At 42.3% G+C, this 22777-nt stretch overlaps 1 protein-coding gene across 1 annotated transcript in view; it reads right to left on the bottom strand.

The window, feature by feature from the left end:
* The window catches only part of CELSR1 (cadherin, EGF LAG seven-pass G-type receptor 1), a gene marked incomplete at its 5' end in the record, with an annotated part of 171480 nt that overhangs the window by 18084 nt on the left and 130619 nt on the right, over positions 1 to 22777 (bottom strand). The window contains 14 exons of the mRNA XM_009698658.1: positions 4225 to 4425; positions 4824 to 4950; positions 7404 to 7571; positions 7909 to 8110; positions 9323 to 9466; positions 11766 to 11949; positions 14609 to 14818; positions 15141 to 15235; positions 16989 to 17090; positions 17812 to 17995; positions 19268 to 19388; positions 21370 to 21511; positions 22256 to 22430; positions 22758 to 22777. The exon at positions 22758 to 22777 is cut by the window's right edge and continues 121 nt beyond it. Of these exons, the coding sequence (XP_009696960.1) occupies positions 4225 to 4425; positions 4824 to 4950; positions 7404 to 7571; positions 7909 to 8110; positions 9323 to 9466; positions 11766 to 11949; positions 14609 to 14818; positions 15141 to 15235; positions 16989 to 17090; positions 17812 to 17995; positions 19268 to 19388; positions 21370 to 21511; positions 22256 to 22430; positions 22758 to 22777 (2075 nt within the window). The remainder of the gene's footprint in view (positions 1 to 4224; positions 4426 to 4823; positions 4951 to 7403; positions 7572 to 7908; positions 8111 to 9322; positions 9467 to 11765; positions 11950 to 14608; positions 14819 to 15140; positions 15236 to 16988; positions 17091 to 17811; positions 17996 to 19267; positions 19389 to 21369; positions 21512 to 22255; positions 22431 to 22757) is intronic.

Here is a 22777-nt window from a genome sequence, read left to right as displayed (position 1 = left end):
ACTCTATGGGTTTTTCTCCTACTTCATTCTTTCCAGACAGAGAGATCTCTCTCCAAGGAAGCGTGCTATTTTGGTACAGTTTTGTTTTGTTTTAAAGTAGACCATGTTTTGTGTCTGATATTAGTAGATAAAAAAGTATAAAGAAACTCTCCTTGTATTTGGCAGAGGTGGAGGGAAGGTGTGAGAAGATCTTAGGTCTTCAGTTTAGGACCAGTCCCTGAGAAAGTCCTTCTTGCTCAGAAGAAATTCACCTCTGGGGACAGAAATCCATGAAGCTTCAGCCCAGGAAAAGTAAATGTGCTGAACACGAGCAATGGACTATCTGTAAACTTTAACCAAAGAAATTCAGCCTTTCTTTGAGAAATTTTCTTATCAGTTAAACGAAATATGTGTCTCACAAATAGGCAAAACTTGATGTGATCTTATGATCTAACATAAGATCAGCAGACCATTTTTCCCCTATATGTCTGTGTTAGCGGTCTGAAAAGGTCTGTTCCATCTACAGCTCCTTTTCTGGGACTCTCTTAAAAAAAAGATTTGAGAAGCAAAAGCATGGATGCATCCATGTGGTAAGGCAGTGGCCATCTTTTTTGCCCTTGCAGCTCTGCCCTTCACTGATGAACCCTGCAGACCTTGCACACCTATACTTCAACAAGTCATGGAGGATGCCTGGCCATTATCACTGGACTAAAATGATGCAGCCAGAAATAGATCACTAGCTACTCCGTGGATCAATCTTTTACCTAATGTCGAAATCAGAGTATTTGACTACAAAGTGGGAGAGTGGTTTCTAGGCTCTACCTGGCTTGAGCAGTGGACTTAATCCCCTTCTCATCCACTGCAGAAAACAACCCTAACCACCTGGCTGTAGGATATTCTGGGTCCAGAAATGCTCAGCTCTACCGTCCTCTTGAGGCTGTGCTACTTGCAGTCAGGCACAGAAGTCACAAGGACAAACAGAAAGCAGGCTAGTGCTGGCCAGGTAGTTCACATCTTCAGTTAGGAACAAGGGCATCTGGAGCTTTCAGTCCCACATTTGGATTTGGGTTTTATCCTACGTCAGCAGCACAAAGTGGACCACTCAGCTCCACTGGGCTGAGGGTGCCAAAAATGAAGCACCTGCTGAAACCAAAGAAACCAGGTCCTCACTGTGACAAGGAGTAACAGCTATAGTGGGTAAATTGGTAGCTGGAGTCATCTTTGTGATCAAATAGCCACCTTGAAATCTCTGATCTTCACAGACTTGCATTTCTGTAATACCTGCTAACCAGCTTGCCCTCCCAACTTAACAATTTGATGGCTGAAAACAGGAATGACCACAAGCATCCGATACCTGAATTGAAATCTCGCAATTAACCTTCTCCTTTCAGAAGCAAAGCAAGGAATTTTGCCAAGGATCTGTTGATAAGCTTGAATTAAGAGCACTTTGTGTAACCATTCAATTTTTGTTTCAAAATGTTTAACATTGTGTTTTGGAACCTTTTGTTCCCGTGCAGCACTGACCCTGCTTTCAGATTTTGGCATGACTTTTTACTGTTTTTTCATGGTAGTATGCTCAGAAACGTTACGTTTCTCTGTTTAACTTCGCCGAGTGAAAGAATCGTACAAAGACTGCCAACTTTCTGGATTCACTTACTGCATCAGCTTTATAATAACACCAAGTGTTATTGAAAATGTAGCTTACCAAATAAAAGACCTTTCTTCCCTTTATGTAAGCAGCTTTTTTTGTTCCTACTCGCACATGCATATGAGCAGACTGCTGCCCTGAACATTACCTTTTTCAGGTAAGAAAAAAAGAAAGAAAATAAATCACTTTCTATCAATAGTCCAGGGAAAGATTAAAACCTCACCCAGAAATGTGACTGTTAATTTACAGAAACCCATAAAAGCCAGGCTGGGTGCCAAGCAGCGCAACATTATTTGTGCTCCAGCATTCTTTACCTCTTTATGTTCATCAGTGCATGACTCGTTAGACAACTCTCATTCCATACAGACAGATGAATAATTGTCTCAAGTAGACGTGGCTTACAGCCCTCCTAACTTCTCAAATTGACTGGGTAGGCTGTAAGAAGCGGCTTTCTGCTGTATGAAATATATTCTGTAATTTAAAGATCTTCATAAGTGGGTTAAAGATTTGGGGTGTTTCACTGAGTCCCGGTAACAGTACAGGACATAATTGCACTATGAGCCCCAAAGCACAAAAATGAGAAACAGTGAAAGAGAACGATCTCACCAAGTACAACCATTAGTATTTGTGGTATTGCTGTAACGATCTGTTTTACTACTTTTACAAACCTTTCCTTGGTGCTTCATGGTATTATGAAAGGAATCTGGAAATGAGGAGCCATCATTTACTGCATAATTTTTGGTAAGATTCTGCAGGGATGTGGGCTTGGCTCCTTGCTCCTCAGTATTCATGTCAGAGAACTGAAAGAGTATAAAATCCTTGCTAGTGAAATGCCGTGAAAAATGAGTGGTGTGTGCAAGAAGGCATGAAAAAGGTCAAGTTACATGAAGTGCTGTGGATCAATTGGCAAGGCATTTGAGAAAAGTTATTTTAATATGCAAACATATATTATGAAACAAAGACAACATGCGTCATACATGATGTGAGACCATTTGCCAGAGGGCAGGTCACTGCAGAAGATCTCACCATTACAGCAGATAAGGGACTGGAGTTCCTGGTGCAGGGGAATATCGGAATATGGGACTGGAAGTGACACTATCAGCTGGAAAGCTTTGTCCAGTTTAGCATGCACAATTTTTCAAAAGGTAAAGTGGGGGAAGAAAGCCCAGAAAAAACGCACACTAACCTGAATCTTAGAAATCGAAGAATGTAAGCAGCTTAATTTTATTGAGTTTTTGGAAAGAAATACCATTGAACAGAGGCTTCCTGGGAAGACAATTTTTGTAAGAGAGGTCTCTCAAATTTACTAGGAAAAGGTCTTGATAGCACTCAGTTAGTGGAAGCTGAAATTAGTCAAGGTCAGATACTTTCTAAAATGTATGTTACAGCTCAAATGGATATTAGAATCCAGGGTGACAGTTTAGGCTTAAGTTATACAGCAAGTGAGGCTATGTGGTTAGGTACCCTGGTGTCATTACCATAACAGTGATCATACTCATTGAATGTAGGCATGTTCTCCCATTTCTGCTGCTTGGACAATGTGAAATCAGCATGGTTTTTATGTTTTCATCTCAAAATTGTACTTCCGTCTCAAAATTTAGATTGAAACGTGTACAGTAATGGGTTTCTAGAAGATAAATTTTCTTCAGAGTGTTCAGATAATCCCTACACTAACATTTTGAATATTCTTTGTATCTGTTAAGGACATACTTTTTATTGCATGTCATCCCCCATCTGTCTACTGTCTGTTTGGTACAAGTGACTGTGGAGCTTGGCTGGAACCCTTGCCTGCTTGTCTCCTACCTGTCTGCATAGCGCCCATGACTTTTGAGACAGGTGCTACTAAGAATCAGCAGCAATACTACATATAATGCTATGCAGTTAAGATAGCAATGGGATCCTAGGTACAGAACATACACGCTTCATGTGTGGCATATATCTCATATTCAGTCTGTTCATAGCTGCCATTTCTCAACATGCACAATGCTGGAGGTGCCTTGCACTAAGCTTTGGCAACAGATATGATGTGCTGAAGCCAACAATCACTGTGGCTGGAAGGCACAAAGCAAAGCGACAGGTTTCCTACTGATTCTTGGATGTAGCAAGCTGACCCATGCCTGGCAAGTGGCTTCTCCAGAATGGCCATGGTGGGTGTGCAACATGCATGCCACACCTGCACAGCAACAGAGTTGATAACCTACCAGTCAACACCAGGAGCCATTTGGGTTTGTGAGGTACCTGCTGCAGGAGAAACTGAGACTCTCCTACTGAACAGACAAAGCAAGGTATAAAACATACTGATGGAAAGGAAGGAAGAAATCAGTATTCAGGGTTCAGTTCCTGAGAAGCCTTCAACAGGGCTACTGTCATATATTCTCTGAAAATAAGATACAGTCCTATCACCTAGCATTGCTATTAATGATGTAAAACACATGAGAATATATAAAAGTCTGGTGTTTTTCAAGTGACTGTTGAGGCCAAGTAGAAGTAAAAAAGAAAAGAAAGTGAAAGAGATGGGAGCAGGTAAAAGTTGCAATATGAACCCCCGATTCAGAGCTTGACAACAACTCTAGTGATAAGCATAGAGTAACTCTTACTGGGTTTTCAGTCTGGTTGATTCCAATAAGAAAGACGAGCTCAGAGAAGAAAAGGGCAGCCACCAGGTTTTTGTGAATACTGTGCAAGTTGGAACGTAGCGTGCGGATCAGGACCAGCAGTACGAAGGTGATCAGTAAAGCCACCAGTGAGATGGAAACGGTTGTGTAAGTGACGATCTTCAGAGGAAGGACCTCCCCATTCTGTAGAAAGACAAATTGACAGGACCTCTGTGAGTTTTTCCTTTCTTTTCCTCCAATCAAATCTATTACTAGGAATGTCAATGTTTCCATTACTACTGAGCCAATGTACAGATTTGCTTTAGGACCAACCGGAGTGGACGATGTCACCTCTTAAGTCCCTCAACACGTAGAGTGTGTACAGGCAGCACCCAGAGGGTGCACTGACAGGTAAGAAGCTCCTTTCAGCAGACCCAGCAGTGGGTGTTGTCGGCCCAGGGAGATGAACTCTTGACACACTGCAACATGGGATCGATCCGCTGACGGTGCTCTGAGTCATGCTCAAAGCTCAAGCTCAAGCTCTGAATCAAAGCCCTTGAAAACCAAAAGCTCTCAAAAATCATGAGCCTGATATCACCCACCTCTCGTTTCGAAATGTCCATCAGGACGGCAAAGCTGGTTATATGGTTGCACTGGCAAGCAATGTGGCTCTGGTTTCTGGAAAACAGTTCACATCCTCTGGAGGACCAGGCACCTGTCCCACCAATCCTGCGGGGAAAAAAGGCATTTCTGAGAGTTGTCCTCTGATCTCCCCTCACCTCCCACTGCTACTGCTCTCCAGGGCAGCTCTTGCTCTGCAACCAGAGAGGACTGCAAGTACCAAGACAGAAATATTTATAGCTGTCACCTGCCTGAAAGAGTATCATCAACTTAAAAAGCCTTCAGTTGAAGTCGTTTCTGATATGACAGCTGCCTTTGCTGGCCAGATTTTGTGGATTTATAACAATCTGTTCTGAGTTTAAAAAAAAATAATAAAATTTTAAAAACCAATTTGCTTTGGGTCAGTGACCACACAAGCAATATGGGGAAGCGATTGCACAGAGCAAACTGGCTGTAACAGAGGTAAAAAAATACCAAAACCACAGTGAGATACACGTTTTTCAGTCATCTCTATTTCCCTATATCTAGACACTGCTTGTAGAGTTCTTACGTGAAATACGTTTCAGCAATGATATGATTTTGTTATAGTGTTCCTCTGAAAAGTACACAAGAAAAGGTTAAAACCAGTAAATAATATTTCATATCAGGAGATCTCTTATATTAACATTGGTGAGGAATTGCTCCCCTAAAAATTCTTCCCTGTGCAGCCTTGGTAAGTCCAGTGACTTCAGAAGTTATTTTGTATCAATTTTAATTATGCTATTCTGAACTTAATGAGTAATAAAAAGTCTTGTAGTTACTGGTAGAGTTTTTAATTAGATATGACAGCACATCTTGTTCATTCAGCAATAAAATATTTGTTAAACAGCTTTAATATCACTTTCTCTTGAAAAGTACTCACTTTTTAAAAACTCTTTCATTACATGCAGTTTAAGAGCTGCTTTTCAACTGTGGCTGTAGGAAGACGTAACACAGACAACAATGCCATTGAAGTTGCCAGCAAATAGCTAATAGATGAATCACTTCAGAGCTAATGAGTTATTCAAGTGCATACGATGTTTAAAAATTTATGAAAAAGGACCTTCCGTTCCCTCATAATTGGCAGAATCACCTGTACATACAAGCAAATACACTACTTTACATGCAGGCAAATGGAGTGCTGTATTACGGCGAACATAACAGATTTCTGTTGCCTCTTCGATCCTTTCAATGATAGAATCTTCTGAAGTTTTTGACTAGGAGGCAAACATTTCCAGGTTAGTTTGCTCTTTTATTTCCAGCAGAGGATATTGCCTCTTAATGGATTTTTCCATAGGTTTACTGGAGTTTCTGGGTTATTAGGAAACAAGTAACAGCTAGTTCTCTTACCCTGGGCAGACAGTATCATCCTCTCACTATATACCTGGTTTTATGGTTGAAAATTGCACTACCTATGTAATCGTTAGAATATTGTGAAATCATAATATGCAGAGCATGTAATTACCTATCAACACATTTTCTTTTGTTTTATCCACAATCTTGAAATATCTCCAACAGGACTGTGCTGTTTCCACAGTGCCATAAACCCAATAAAATGCTTACGAGCACATACAGTTCTTAACATTTTTCATATTTTCAAGAAAAATACATCTGTATCTTTAACTTTACTGAATACAAAAGACCTAAATGAGCCATTTTCAGAATATTTCACCTTTTCCCCTCACACTTCCCTCTTAAAGAATGAAACACTCTCTTCTTATGTTCTGCTTACGTATTATGATTGCTCCCTAACAACTGGAAGAGGTCTAAGGTCCCAAAGAAGGTATTTCCTCTCCCTCTAATTTTTCACTAAAACAAATGAAAGCAAATCCAGAATAGTTCATGGAATGAAAGGTAAGCTGCTTCTTATCAGTGCAACTGTCTTAAAAAGTCTGATACTCAAAAATCTATAATCTTTACTCATATGATTTTATCTGCAAAACCTCAGTTCTCCTTTTTACCAACATGAAGACTTGGTTTTGTAATTTTTTGCACTGGCCCTGGTTGAGGCATCAAGGGTCAGTGCCTGCTTGCCATGTATTCTGTCCATAGTCACTGGAGCATAACAGTAGAAGATTCAGCCCATGTAAGAACTGAATCACCTCCTAGAGATGCCCTCCTAAAAAAAGTGCATGAGGCAATGACAGTCCTGACTTAGGGACCTCAGACAAGCCATGAATTCAGGCACCGGACTCGGACTATGCCTGTCCAGATATACATCTGTGGGCAAAAAGCATAAGCAAACACAAGGAAATGGTGAGATTTACTACTGCTGCGTGAAAATGAACCCTGCAGAAAGACATGATGGTACTGTGTTAGTTAGAAACCACATGGCTAATCCTTTGTTTGAGGTGTTATGATGATTATTTCCATTTTTCTCAGGTTGGTGGGAAATGACAACATGGTTCTCTTCCACCAGAAATCAGTTGCCAGTTGAATAAACTGAGCAAAAAGAGTTTTCCTCCACAGTTATCTTCCTGGGCAGAACTTCTCTGCCATTGAGACAGTGCCATGCACAGCCCGAAAGCAAGCAGAAGACATACGTGATGGAGTGATTCCAGAAGACACAGACGGGCTTCGTTCTCTCCTCCGTTTCCAGCATGGCATACTCCACTATGATGGGCTTTTCCATCAAATTGGGAGGAAGCTCCCCGTCACTGTGAATGGCTGTGCTCACTACAGGCGTGTTAATAATAGGGCGATTTGGCAATCTGCAGAAAGAGAAAAATTGCACGGTGATCTAAACATTAAAATGCAAAGCACTGATTTGGTAGGTTCTGCAAATAAAAGATTTCCAGTCACTTCTGCTCAGAAATTGAAGTAGATGCACCATCAGCCTTCCACACAGCTGTGTTTCCAAAAGCAGCTGGCACTACCGACATGGTTATTCTCCCACAGTGTGCCAGAGGAGGACAAGTGACAATACTGTGGTGACAACTGCCGCACAGATGACATTTGGCCAGTATAAACGCAGCTCTGTCTGCCCCACACGCTCGGAGCAAGTGGAAGAAGAGATATGCACAATTCACAAACAGGTTTGAAGTTTACCTCAAGCTCCTTCGGTCAGGATCATAGTTTTCAGGCAGAAGGTGTCCCAGGGATCGATATATAGTGACCATGGCAACTGTATGATGTGTTGAGTCATCTGGGTGTCGCTTCTTTCTCTTTGCAAAAGCACTATCAGGACTTAGTGCATCACTGTTCACCTTAGACGATAATTTTTGATTTGAAGGCTTCATTGTAGGCACTGCTATGGAATTAACACAAATATTAAATCCTTTCCACACAGTTTCGGAGGTACCACTTAAACTTGTAATTTTGCTTTGCAAAGGTACATATACGTTACTGTTGTTATAACTCTAGGCTTACAGCACTGAGCATGCTCCTAATGTTACATTTGATATTTTTAATAAAGTTTTAGCACATTTCACAGTTCTATAGCTGATAATAAAATAACCATTGAACCATGAATAACTATTTAGTCTAGCTAGAAAATAAGCCATTTCTAAGCTAGAAGATCCATAAGTATATAAATGCTTTGTGCCTGATTTAAGGAGAACATTAAAACAACATGCATGCTATTAAATTGCATGTACCTTTACATATGGCAAAACTAGTGTTATGAATACACCAATTGGTCACATGGGACTTCTTCCTGCTAATTCTGTCATTTAATGAGCTTTCAGTTTTGGCAGTATCTCTTAAAATTCACATTCCCTTTTTTCTTACAGGAAAGATACAAGTCATACAAGCAGGTGCCCTTTTTCTGAGGAAAAAGCCACAAAGTTGTATTAGCTTATTAATGAATTATGTGTTATTTTCACAAATGCTACTATTTCCCTATTCAGAGGATATTCAGCCATGGTACCTGTATGATTACTGCACTTTGAGTTACCCTCTCTCTCTTCCTTTGCCCAAGGTAACCTGTAGTTCCTTTCAGCAATCTCAGAGTATGTCAGAGACACTGGGAAGCAGGTACTTCCCCATGTATTGTCCCTCATCACCCATCTCCCTGTGCAGCTCAAGACTTTTTCTTGCTGTCTAGCTCTGAAAACATGTCTCTGCTCCCAGATTTGGAGTCTCCATCTCCCACGCCACCTCCCTTCCTGCAGGGACCGGGCAGAGGTGGCTGTGGGGCTGCAGGCTCCAGGCTCCCATCCTATCCTACCCTGGTGTGAATGGACGCAGAGCATTTATCCCGCTTTGACAGGGCTGTTTGAGGGGCTGCAAGCGAGACCTGACAGACAGGTACAGCCAGTTACGCAGCCCCCCATGCTCCCATGCCTGCCGGCAGGAAAAATGCCTCAGAAGTATGCACAGCTGCTCCATCCCTAAATAATGTTCGCTTGTGTAGACAGTCGTCCCCCTCTCACCCCAGTACCACTCTGCTTCATGAGGATCAATCGTGCTCCTTGGAAGCTAGCCAAAATTGCCCTCCGAACGGCAGCAGAAGGGTTTTTACCTTTCCTGTCTGAAGGTCTGAACAAAGTATCAGGGAAGACAACAGATGACTCCAGATCTTTTGGATAATCTTCTTTAATCTCATGAAATCGTGGTATTCTAGCTCCCGTGAAATTAGACTTGTCAAAGATATCAACAGCAATAACTAGGGGGGAAAAAAAATGTTTCCCATAAAATTAACTTCAATGCTTTCAAATATGATATTGCAACACAATGAAACATGATTGAAAGGTTAAAATATCTGCAGAGAAGAAATTTAAACCCCAAAATACAAAGTCAAATTTAGTTTCTCTCAATCAATACTTTAAATGACAACTAAAAGCTTATGTGTCAGCATTATGTTACATTTATCAAATTATAAATTTATTTTGCAGTGAAAAGGAATTCACAAGACAGTATCTTATAGAAGGAAAACACTACTGTAAACATTGGAAATACGGAAGCGGCACGTTCCATTTTCAGACTTGCTTCTTGTAGGGAAGGCTAAATCTGCTAGAAATATACTTCTAGATCTGTTAAATTGCAAAGTAAGCTGAGCAAAGAAAATAACCTGGATTTTCCCTGGGACTACTCCTTAGTCCTCCAGTTCTTCTTCCTCTACACTAACAGTTCCTCTCTAGCTCACCTCATCAGCTCTGCCTGTTGTCTAACTGCCAAAATGTTTAAAAGCAGCTGAGCTGGCTTGAACTTTCCCATTTAAGAGAAGTTGTTGAGTGCCAATTTACATGTTCTAATAAAAATGAAAAGCTGGAAGTCCTGGGGGTAACCCTACACCAAAAGCTGTGATCCACTGCAAGTTTCTATATGAAGAAATATCCAAGTTAAGATCTGCAAATTCCCATTCCTTTCCTAGTCTCTAAATAACTCCCAGATGAGCCATTAGGACACTCCATTAACACCACATTCACCTGGAAAAACTGTCCACAAGAAAACAGACCCCTTTCAGGCCAGAGTTGCCTCATCCCTTCCAAGCTCACGCCTTTTTACTCGGGAAAAGCTGGTCAAAAAAAAAATCATGATTTACAACCTGGAAAAAATTCTGGTTTTTGTTTTCATCTCAGTTCAGCTGTGTTAAAATGCTGAGCATACTTTTTTCTGAGTGTGAAGATAAAAATATTTTGATTCTGAGAGTACTGAATAAAAAGGAAATATTTCAGTTTTGGTTTATTAAACAGAAATCAAAGTGTTTCAGTTTGGCTTAGTTCAACAATAATCCGTCCCCCCTGGAGCTGACACATGACGTTATAAACTTTGTAGCTTGACTGTCTCATGCCTTTGCTTTTTACGCCCCTGTGACTGTGGACATGAAGCACTCTTGGGACAAGGTTTGTAGGCAAATGTAAATTCACTTCTTATAACAATGTGCGTAGCTGGGAAAATAAGGCGAGCTTTTGGGCACATAAGCCCCTCTTCAGGTCCAAAATAAAAGCAGTAGTTAAAAAGGCTAAATACAAGTTCAGGCGGATAACAATTTAGACCACCTCTGAAAGAAAAACCAGATACCAATGCTGCTTGGGAGAGACCTCCAAAGGTCACCCGACTCAGTCTCACCTCCCGCTTAAAGCAGGACTATCACCAACACCTGATCAGCTCAGACCGTTGGTACCTGGGGAGAAAATGAAATAGAGAAGGTGGGGGGGTGCAAAATGGGCAAAGAGGCTGACCAGGCTGCGGTTGCTGTGCTTCACTTGCACGTGTACTGCAGGGACATCTGTGAAGTACATCACAGCCCTGTGAGTGCAGGAACTGCCATTTGCTAGTCAGAGGAGGCATTTACTGTGACAGGTGGGGAAGGTGTCTTGGTATGTCTGATGTTTCCTTCTCAGTTTAGACCCATTCTGGATATTTTGGACCCCAAGGATTTTGCTCTGATGATGGGTTTTGTAAGGCTGGGAGGGTGTTTGAAGGCTTTGGTGGGTGATTCTGAGAAAATACCTTTCAGCACAGGAATTTCTACAGAAGATGATTTTCTGGATAGGTTCCAGGCTAGGAAGGAATGTGAAAATCAGAGGTATATGATCAATAGTAAGGTTTTGGTTTTGGTTTTTTTTTGTACTGCAATAATTCTTCAGGTGGTGGTGGTATGATTCTTTCAAAAACAAGATCTACTATGTTCAACTATACTAGGTGGTCTCAAAAGGCATTACCTTACAAAGTTTGTCCTTCCTACCATCTGTACACTACTGTGGCTGCAACAAAATGCCACACAGAGCAGTGGCATGGCCCAGAGGGAAAACAGACCAAACATCTCCCAAGAGGCCCCCATGGCAAGAGAGAGATATGGATCAAGGCTCAATTGACTTGAAATGAATGCACTGATTAGATGAGAAAATGCAAGTATGTTGTTTCTCAATGGATACTACTAAAACAGATACCTAGCATCTCTATCCAGTACACTGTTAAAGCTCTAATAGAAAATGGCATTTTTCAACACAGATACTCACTCATGTTAGTGGCAACAATGACAAAAGGTCTCATGTAGGTTTTCTTCATGTTCTGGGCCACGTTGTTAAAATATTCCTCATAGTGCCTGAGCAGGTGAGCAGTGCCGCCCTCCGTTCGCTGAATTTGCTCCCAGTGCTCCTTGTTGCTGGGGTCCAGTAGAGCACTACCCACTTTGATAATATTCTGAGAAACAAAGTACAAGCCTAAATTATGAAGCAAACAAAGCGCTGCGTTTCAAGTGAGGATTATTGAAAATGATTGGCATTACTGCCTCAGGTGAGCATATAATGAAGTATTTTAATGCAGGCATGTTCTACTGCAGCCATATGAAAATATGCACATCAGTTACTCACTCTGAGGATTTTTTGTTACATAAAGAAAATCCTCCAAACTTTTTATGAGCAAAGCAAGCCAGAATTGGAGGCTGTTAGAGAACTGCCTACTTTCTTTCCCCTTTGTGACAGGAAACCTAGCAAGAAAATGCTGAAGGAAAACCTAACCATGTTTTCTTTCTCTCAGAGAGATGAGAGACAAGAAAAGCAGAGCACTTGGTAGGTACACTGAAGAACTCCCCCAGAGAAATCAAAATAATGTGATATGTTAAAAATCAAAAGAAAGCCATAGATAGCAGTATTGCTTTCTCTTTTATATTGACTTTTTATTTTACTTTTTTGATTCCTGGATAACTAGCACAACTTACATTGTGAAGAATGACAAAAGCAAATATTAACTTGCATATACAAAATTGAAAACACATTAAAAAATTAAATCATATTGCTTTCCCCCCATTTTTATGTTGCTTACAAATGGTGTTAAAAAGGAAGTTTTAGCTGAAGAACTGCCCCTTCTGCCCTTTCTTACAAGAATATGCCAAGGGACCCTCAGGCTGAACGGAAGAAGACCCCAAAAGAGAGTGTCAAATGGCTTAAATGGGGAAGGTGCTAAAAAGTTTTTAATCTTGGTGTATATATGAACTATACTATTGTGTCAAAACACAACACTGTATTGCTGTGTCCTAATTAGGTAAAATTTGCGTAAATGATGGTGGGAATTAATCACCTCAAGCTCTCAAATAGCCAAGGCAAATATTTAGGTTTCATTTAGAAGCAGATGGGGCAGATGCTATATTCTCTAAGTATTGTCTGAGGTTGCAAGCATGTATCTGAGGTAAAAGAGGCTGCCAGAACGACTACCTTCATCTAGGGTGAGAAGCACTGCACGATTCTGCAGGAATGCAAGGAGACACACGCTGTACTTGGTACCAAGCCTCCTCGGTGTTTGTGAATGTTATTTCTGGTTTTTTATTATCTATTTTTCCAGCTTCTACCTGATACTATTAAAAAAAAAAAAATTCTTCTCCCTTTGTGCTCCCTCAGCCTAGGATGTTACCTCCTTTTTCTCAGGAGCTTTACTGATTAGTTTTCAAATTCCTGACCTATCCTATTTAGGGAGTTCTTCAAAACATCATCTGTATGAGTTTCAGCACCAAGTGCAGAGAATAATAAATTAAAGCGGAGTTTTCCAAAACTTTTTTTTTGCTTGTTGTTCTTATTTTTACTTCTCAAGATCTGAATGGGAGAATTCATTCACTCCCCAGCCTGCAGGCACAAGTTTGTCAGCACGGTGTCTCCTTAGGAAAGGAAAAACGAAATCTCTTAAAATGTGCTGTATCTAAAATGTCGAATGTTTCAGAGGTTCTCCACTCTCTGTTGACTGTACAGCCCAAGACACTGAAGAATTTTCTCAGCCACATTTCCTCCGGCTCCCACCTCCCCAGGGACATCTTCTCCTGGTACCGCTTAGCCTTGCACAGGGTTTCCAAGTTCACCCCAAAGTCTGCCTGACTTGGCTGGTCCTCCTGGAGTACTGTGAGCAGTGAGCTGGGTGTAGCACACCTTTGGCCAGCACAGAGGCCAGTCTTGGCCCATGGAAGTTCGCTCCAGCACCCCTACGCTGGTGCCCGAGTCTGGGTTCTACTAGCACAAGTCCAGAAGGATGTTTTAGCTTGGACTCTGTGCTGTGCCGTGGTTGGGATCTTGGAAATAGTATTGGCAAGCATGGACAGTAGTACCCCGCAGCACACATGGCAATGAGGAGAGCTCTATGAGCCTGACATGGGTCATCCAACCTTCACATTTTCAGACCACAGAAAACTCCCAACTTCCTCCACATCTCACATTTTTCCCACAACTACGTGTTTCCCCCAGACAGGAAGGGTGCTACAGCTTGTTCTTTAGACCTGGTTCAGGTCTTTGGTAATAACTGGGTCTTTCATGAATGCTCTGACTAGCAGAAGCCCTCTGCCATGCATTTTTGTATGTGCCTGCATCACTTAAAATATCAATATGGTATGGAATGTCTTTCAATGTACAAACTCTTTAATAAACAAGACTCAAGTGTTTCCAAACTGAATTATAATAAACCTTCAGAGTCAGTAACTGGCTCACAGTTAGTTCACTGCACATTTAAAGGAAAATGATCACATGAGGCAGGTTTTCCAACAAAACTGAATATGGTACACAAAGCTATTTTATCCAGGAATAACACATCAACTTGATTATTTTTTTCATTTGTGGAGTTTTACTTTTGGCTGTTACTATGATGATATTTATTATAACAGCACTTTCTATGATATTAGTATTATTTACACATATGTGTCCATAGACCGATGCATAACCAACTTCCCATTCTAAACTCAGAAGACTGACTCATTTGTGAAACAGATTCGGCAATTATATGATATTTGCTCCACCTTGGTCAAAGACAAATTTAATTATCCATTGTCATAAAACTTTTAAGGGGAACTGTAAAGGCTCAGCACAGTATATAGTACCTCTCTTACCTCATTGAATTCCACATCCCTCGTGGCTGCCAAGTCAAACCCTTGCTGCTGGCTCTCATATTGGAGGACCCGGATCATCATCTGGTAAGCTGTTCTCACATCGTTACCATACAAGCTGTGTGTGTATTTGGTGGCATTCTGCAGCACTCTCACGATCCGTATGGTTTTGCCTCCATCCAACTTGGTCTCATTGTGGTGTAACTTCTCATTCTGAACCAGGGACAAGAAGGAAGAAAAAACCCAATGATGTACCTTTTTTTTTTTTTTTTTTTATTCTAGTTACAAAGATAATCATCATTTAGGAGATTTTGGCACAAAGGGGTTGTTTGATCAAAATGGTGTTTGTCTTGAGAAAAGGTTGACAGGACAACTCAATGGAAAATGTAACTGAGAGCCAGAAACGCACAACAGTCTTGATGAGAAATGAGGGGGTTCAAGGACTCAGTCAAAAGATGGAGTGCAGGGATATCAAACGAGTCTGAATTTATGATCATTTACAAAATAACTGCAAAACCAAGAAAACACAGCTTACCATGATTTTTAGATCCACAAAAGTGCTGGTGGTGCAGTTGAAAAGCTCAGGAGGCAGCCAGCCCTTCTCAATGTTACAATGGCGAACTGCATTTCCTGAAGGAAACAAAGTGTTAATGGTAAATAAGAGTCTGAATTGTGCTGGGTAAATCTTCATAGATTTCAAACATCCTAGACTTTCAGATTTCATACATTTTCAAGTCTCTTAGAGCTACGCACATATTTCACTTTCCAAACTGGGGATTCCTGTCTCAGAAAAGTTAAAGACTACTGATCTTCATGACTCCTTTTCCTCAGGCTTTAGAGAAAAGTTAGGTAAGCTTCAAAATCTGCCCAAGCACTCTCAGCCTTGCTGCCCTACTGTTCTCAACTGAATCCAGCAATTTGTTTATGCCAAAAATCAGAAAGGCTGTGCACTTCCTAAATATTTCTGAAAACATAACCCTGCTCAGATTTCTGTGCAATAGCCTATATGGGAAGACGTCCCAGATAAATGCTGTCTTCATGTCAAAACATGCCAGCACCTCCACATGCTGCACACGGTAAACACTTCAGCCAACATGTATAATTGCCTTTTGCCACTTGTGAATGGTCTATAAGCAGCTTACTGTTTAGTTTAGCCTATTACTTTGTACTATTTATCAAACAATTTTAAAATGTGATTCTTGGCTGTGGGTCCTTCACAGTGAATTCTAAGTTATCAAATACAAAATTTACATTGTGCTAGTTAACTTATGCATAACATATTGCATGTGTCTAAGCCATTTAATTACTAATATCTACACAAGAATTATGATTAATTGAACAATATCTAATTATTTTATTTCTCTTCCATGATTAGGTGAATACAATTAAGCCTCAGGTTCTTGGTTGTTTGAGAGTTCTGTAAAATTCACTTAAAATATGCAACTCCTGTAAGTACCCTTGCCTGCTAAGCTATTTGCTAGAAGAGACACTGGGATTTAACAACAAGAAGAGTGTAGAAAACTTGTTTTAATTCAACTTTATACTGTTTAATAATGCAAATATTCTTCACTTAAAAAAAGAAAAAAAAAAATCAATTCTATCTCCTAAAATCCTCAGAATAGGAGCTTGGCTGACCACAAATCTCCCCAGTAATATTTGGGGAAGTCACATAACCATTTATAACTCATTGAGCCTTGAAGCAGGATGTTACCAGGCCCAGAATTGAGATAGAGGTTTCATTTCGCACAGAACAGCCTTCAGGAAAGATTGTGAACTCCATTTTAAAAAAAATCTCATAAATGTTTTCAGGGACACTTGAAAAAGCAGGCTGTCATTTGCTTGCTGTACAAAACAACACAGCTCATGTGCTTTATAAAATGAGTTTTTCAGCTGTCTGACTTACGGGTTAGAGAAAAGATGTTGGCTGGAAAAATGTGAGTTCTGTTGTAACTCTTAGCTTTATTAGCCTGCAACACTAGTAAAGCAATCATCACGTAAATTATTTCCCTCATTTTATCTTTGTGCAGAGGAGTTGTATTCCTAAAGAACATGTACAAGTCACTAGAAGCTAAAAATTACATGTGTAAGAATTGCTCGATAGAGTAAACAGAAAATGGAAAATACAGATACAGAATTTCTGTTCTTGATATGTGTTTATCTGCTGCACTGTCATATTTATTTATTGCTACTATTCCAAATGTATTTTAACAGTTCTTTAGTTTCAGCTAGCTAAGTTTTTCTGCTTGTGATATGCATGTGCTATGCTGTAATTCCAGACCCAATGAATTAATGCCATTCCCTATGTATGCATTTTTTTTCTCTTTTCTTTCCCCTGAAAGAGGCATGTAGATAGAGTAGTTAATGTTTTACCCAGGGAACTTACCCACTGATCCCTTAGGACATGGCACGGCAGCTGGCTGGCCAAACTTGGTCTGTGGCCACCAAATACCAGCCTCAAAAGCTTTGGGGCAGCCATTATAAATTACTGAAAGCAGAAAAAGAAATGATGCAGTTTTTCTGACAAAATAAAAATCTCAACAAAGAGATATTTCAACCTGCCTAAAGGACCTTCCTGTACTTCCCACGCCCCATCAGGATACTTGTCCTCTGCAGTGCCTTCCCAGCTGTAACCCACCAGCCGCTCCTGATCCAGCAGTGCGGGCAGACACGTACAGGCAGAGGAGAGCTCAGGATGATTATGGGGCTCTGGTTACAGAGCTCTGCCTACCTCTGCCTGCTCCTTTATTGTGGGAAAACGTTTCTCCTTCATTTCACCCACACACTGTGGAGAGACGGCTGCTCCAGCAGCTTTGTGCTGATCACAGGAGGAGGGTGGGTGGGTGAGTGAGAGGAAAGGCAGGATGGGCGAGATGGGGAAGAGAGGCAGAGGGCACGAGGCGCACGGCACAGCCTCTGTGGGCAGAAGGCATGAGGGCTCTCACCCACCTCTTCAGTTGCGGCACAGCAATACAATACTGCACTGGCAGATGAACTTGGGTTTCAAGTAAAATTGGGATTAGTGTGTTGCTCTCCCCCCCACAATTGCTACATTTCCGTTTGCTGGAGCCACCCCACGAGGCTCCTATGCACCCCAGGGTGCAGCTGCATGCCCACCGCTGTTCATCGCCCCCCCTGCCCGCTGCTAGCGGCTCTGATCCTGCGACTACGGCCCGGCTGATCAGCAGTGCTTGCTGCACAGGAGGTACCTTCACAGCCCTTCATGGTAACTTCGGCAAATGGGTTGTCGCAGCGGTTGCACTGCCGCCCTATGACACCAGGTTTGCAAGGACACTGTCCCGTCTCCATGTCGCAGGCACGCGTGTGGGAGCCCGAGGGGAAGCAGTCGCAGGGGTAGCAGGTGTCACTGCTCTGGGGCCTGTAGTAATTTGCCTAGGGGAAAAAAAAAAAAAAAAAAAAGACACGAGGTATTTGACTTCTATTCCAAATTGCTTGCTTTTCTGAAATCCTGCTCTAGCACCATATGCATCATAAAAGGGCTAATTTTGCAAAGCACGGGATAATAATGATACCACTATTAACAGAAAACATAGTAGCTATGGGAAGTGTGCTGTGTTATCCCACGCAATGCAGAGAGGCAGAGCTGAGTGCTGGGGGGGATGTCTGCACTGAGAGACCCCGAGACCCCGCAGAGACCCCGCCGCAGAGACCCTGAGTTTGGACCACCATTTGCAGTGGGGGAGGAGGGCCCATGTTACTCCTCTTGCACTTGCTGCCAGTGCCCAGCAAACGTATTCTTGGAGGATTTGCAGGTTTTTCTGCTTTGCAATTCCACTCTTGCATGGCACGAACAAGCCGGTAAGGAAACTTCTTGCAGTGTCCCTCTGTGTTTCATGTACAGTGTGGAGAGCAACCAACGATCACGTATTCAAATTGCATCTGTAAATGTTTTTGATCTGAGGCGTTACACGATTACACAAGAGTATGTTGCTGGCACCCCACTGACTCGATTTAACGCAACAGTTGCTGTGTGTCCTGCTGGCATTTCGGAAAGGAGTATGGGGCCAGATTCACTGCCACTGGCCTGCACAGGCCCAGCTCCTCTGATGTCATTCAAGCCTATTGTAAAACCTATTGTGAGAAATGCTCTGTAAAACCTTCTGGAGGGAGGCACCTCCCCTCCCATGTCCCCCATCTGTCCCTGCCTGTCCACAGCAAATTCCTCTTAAACTCGACCGAGCTGGCACCGAGGAAAGCGTTTAGCCTCTCATATTATTTACCCCTCTCCAGCTGCTAGACCTTTTGCTGGCCGTTGCACAGGGGAGAGCTTCACCCAGCTGGCCTGAGCTGTTTCGTGGCTATTACTCACTTGTGATACACAAAACACCACCGGCACTCCTCTGCACCCAGGTCTGATCTCCCCCGATAAACGAGGCTGCACTTCAGAGAGATCAGAGCCAAGCTTTCATCAGTTTTGCTTTCCAAAAGCAAATAAGATAAGAGCTGCACAGTATGATTTTGTGAAGGGCGGTGCCAGCAAAATGTTTTAGGTAAAGATTAACTACACTGCGCACATATATATATATGATAAAAAGCACAACTGTGTGTACTTTGTCTGAGGTACTCACTTGCTGTAGTTTTTAGTGGTATAGTTACTTTTTAAACTCAAGAATTTTTGACTTAAGGCTGGTTTCTTTTGCTTACCTTGCAGTGGCATTCTCCATTGGTCTTATTGCAATCAGAATCAAACCCTTTACTAGTCTCACAGTTACATGGGCCACAGATGGGATTGCCCCACCAGCCTCTGGGACAAGGCAGGTCGATCCTGTAAAAGAAAATCAAATTGAAAGTAAGTCCTTTTAAGCTTCCTCTTAAAAGGTGGGGAAAAAAAGAGCTCCATCAGCTTTTAGAGTGTAACATATCTCACTGGAACAATCAACAATCAATACATACATACATATATATATACATGCTGTAACAAAAGAAAATAAAGAATACCAGTGCTACAAAACCCTAGAGGGAATGCGTCCTTAAATGTTTTCAAGACCAGCTCCTCTTTATAAGAAGTATACCTTTGTACAAGCAAATAAAGTGCTCTTTCCTCTGGGAGAAGGCGATGGGGCCCACAGTGCTTAGTGGAAATGGTCCTGGTCCCACCAGCCCCAGTCTCCCGCTGGGGAAACCGCTGGCAGGGCCAGGCTGGACAGCCTGCGTGGGGTTGTGCTAGTGCTTCAACAGCGTGGGCAACTGCAGGCGGTGCTGAGCCTGTGCCCGGGTTTACCTACTGCCACAAACTGCCTCAGGGTACAGCTCCCCAACACTTCATATCCAACCCCCATCCCCATGGGTTCCTGTCTCAGCCCTGCAGTGGTGCTTGTCCAGCCTGCGGGGACATCAGCTCCGGTGCAAAGCTGGCTGCAAGCTCACCCTATAAAGAAAAGTCACTACTTTCAGCCACCCAGGCTTTCTCAGCCAGCTCACCACAGGGTCTGAAAAGTCCTGGTCTGCCACAGGGGAGGAGGAGGACACATGGTTGAGGACATGGAAGAAGGAAGGGTGGCAGCTTTGATGCAGACTATGAATCAAAGACTACGATTCAGACTATGAGTGGAGCAACACAGCTCATCGGAGGCTGTGAGCAACCAAAAGCCACTCGTGCTGAAGGATAACCCTCTTTTTCACTGTTTTTGTTTCTTCTGGGTGAGCTTCTGAGCAGGTTTGTCCCACAGATGCCCCCATACTAGTGCTGACAAGGAGAGCTCTGGGAAGGGGCCGGGGCAGCAACCAGGGTCTCTGCTAGCTGGAAGTCTTCGTCAAGCAACAGCCTGAAGGACGACACTGCTGGGTCTGTGATCAGCATAACGCACAAGGAACCCCCCCCCGCCGCTGCTCATTTTAGGAAAGAAAAGCTGTTTGCTGTCTGTTTCAAAGACCATGCTGAATTTTGTTTACGGTAATTGCCAGGTTTGTACTTCTATGCTTTGTAGTATGAAAAACCACAACGTTGCACTTGACATGATGTCAGCAGATAATGACAAGCGACAACGTCTCTGCGTCGCTAATCCAGAGGAATGAAAGATGAATCTGGCAACAGCACGGCCAACATTTGCAAGCCCATACAACAAAAGGTGGAGAAAGAAGCTTGTGGTTTTCAAAGGGAAGGAAACATCACATGAGCTATTTCTAAATGGGCAGACAAATGCACTTCATTTGCACATCATGAATGGCCCATAATACAGCAAATCAAAGTGCCGTCTCTGGTATAAGGCCAGTTGCTGAACGCTTATCTGAGACCAGGAAGCTGGTGACGAGGGAATTGGCATGTTTCTCCCACACAGCAACAGAACATAGGCCTCCTGGACTGTCCAGAAGATACGGCTTTTTCCCAGCCCAGGGACTGGACACAAACTGCAAAGCCATTTTATCCAGCCATAAGCCACCTAACTGGGTGCAGCGCTCTGTGTGCGTGCTGGGGCAGCTGAAGGAGAGATGCAGAGCAAACTGAGGGCAAGCCCACCACTAGGCAGAGGTCAGATGCAATGCTGTGTAACACAGCACAATTGGTTGAGCCCCTGAGATGCTGATGAAGAAAAGCAGCCCCTGAGTATATGGAATTTTGCCTGGTCTCTGGGAAGAGAGCTTAAGAGCGCCAAAGAGCAGGGAGCCTGCAAATACCATCCACTATGAACAGTCAAATTGTGACAGGAAGGCTAACCAAGGCAGAAAAGGAGGTGAGAGAACTGCTGCCTTTGGAGAAGAACTACCTGGAAGGATCAAGAAACCAAGACCAAAAATAATTCTCTTACTTGCTCTCACAGTACTGTCCATAGTAGCTTTGTCCACATTCACAGGTGTAGCCATGGGATGAGCTAGGTTTGTGCACGCACGTGGAGACATGCTCACATGGGTTCAAGTTACATACATCAACACAGTCTCTTCCAAAGTACCCTGGGGAGACAAGGTCATAAAATTACAGCAACCGTTGTAATTTATGATTTGCATGTCTCCAAAAGACCATCTATTTTAAGCTTATACACTAATAATACATCTTCAATAATCAGTAGATTTCCCCTGAGATACTGTCAGAAAGAAGGTACTTTTTTTCCCCTCTCAGTAAAAAAGATATAGTGGGCTGTTCTTTTCGACAGTCTGTTAACATGCTTGAGGCATCCTTGTGCCTTTGGTCCCCAGTTTTATATTCAGGGCATGTGTTACACACAGTTTTGTATTCTCTCCCTGCGTGTATGGGAGGTGACTGTGCTGGGTGCTGACAGCATGTGCTGGCTACATGCACCAAAACAGAGAAAACATTCAAAGTATCTTGATTAGGATGCAGGGTGTGAGACTGAAATTCAACAGCAGAAAAGGCTGGGAAAGAAAGAGAAAAAAAATTAAAAAGAAAACAGAAAAAGAAAAGGGGAGGTGCGTGGAAAGACCCCTTTGGACCAGAGATTGTCTTTCTGTTTGGTTGATACGTTGCCTAGAACAAATGATCCTTAGTCCATGACTGCAGTTTCAAGGGTGCTACAGTAAGACTGAGAAAGATAATACTGACTGGAAGAGGAAGAATCAGAACATGAGCACTTTGCAAGCATGCTGCAGCTTCTGCCACCACTGCTCTTTTCTCACAAGCACATGAAGATGCGATCCAGCTCCTAGATGAGCGAGTGCATGGGATGGTCACTGGGTTACCTGGGTCGCAGACACAGGAGTAGCTGTCCCAGTCGTCACTGCAGTAGCTGTGCTGGGGACACGGGTTAGAATCACAAGGGTTATCCACTTCGCAACCCTCCTTCACGTTGATCTTGATAGCCTGTTTCATATTGAGTGTAGCTATATTTGTAGATGTCTCCCCCATTCTTACTCCCTGGTGACAAAAGACAATTATTTTTAAATTAGAGTCTTCATTCAGAATACAGTACTATGTGTTTCACTACTTCTATTAATCCATGAGGCTACATTTTAAAGAAACATCACCTGATGAGCCAAACCCAGATTTTTTTTTCAAATGCTGATCCCCTGTAAGACCAGATTTGTACCTGGGAAAGTGAGCGGACTTTAGTATTTTGATTCTTAGATATTTTGATGGAGGAAATAGAAATGTTTGGGGATGGATGAAAAAGAAAACCCCACGTTTTCACATGGGTATTTTCTTAAAAGTTCAAAGTTTGTTGCTATACTTTTCATTTCATACCTGCATACAGCCATAAAATC

The sequence above is a fragment of the Cariama cristata genome, unplaced genomic scaffold (genome assembly GCF_000690535.1).
Source record: "Cariama cristata isolate BGI_N322 unplaced genomic scaffold, ASM69053v1 scaffold13154, whole genome shotgun sequence".
Taxonomy (NCBI): Eukaryota; Metazoa; Chordata; class Aves; order Cariamiformes; family Cariamidae; genus Cariama; species Cariama cristata.
This window is presented reverse-complemented; position numbering and strand designations above follow the sequence as displayed.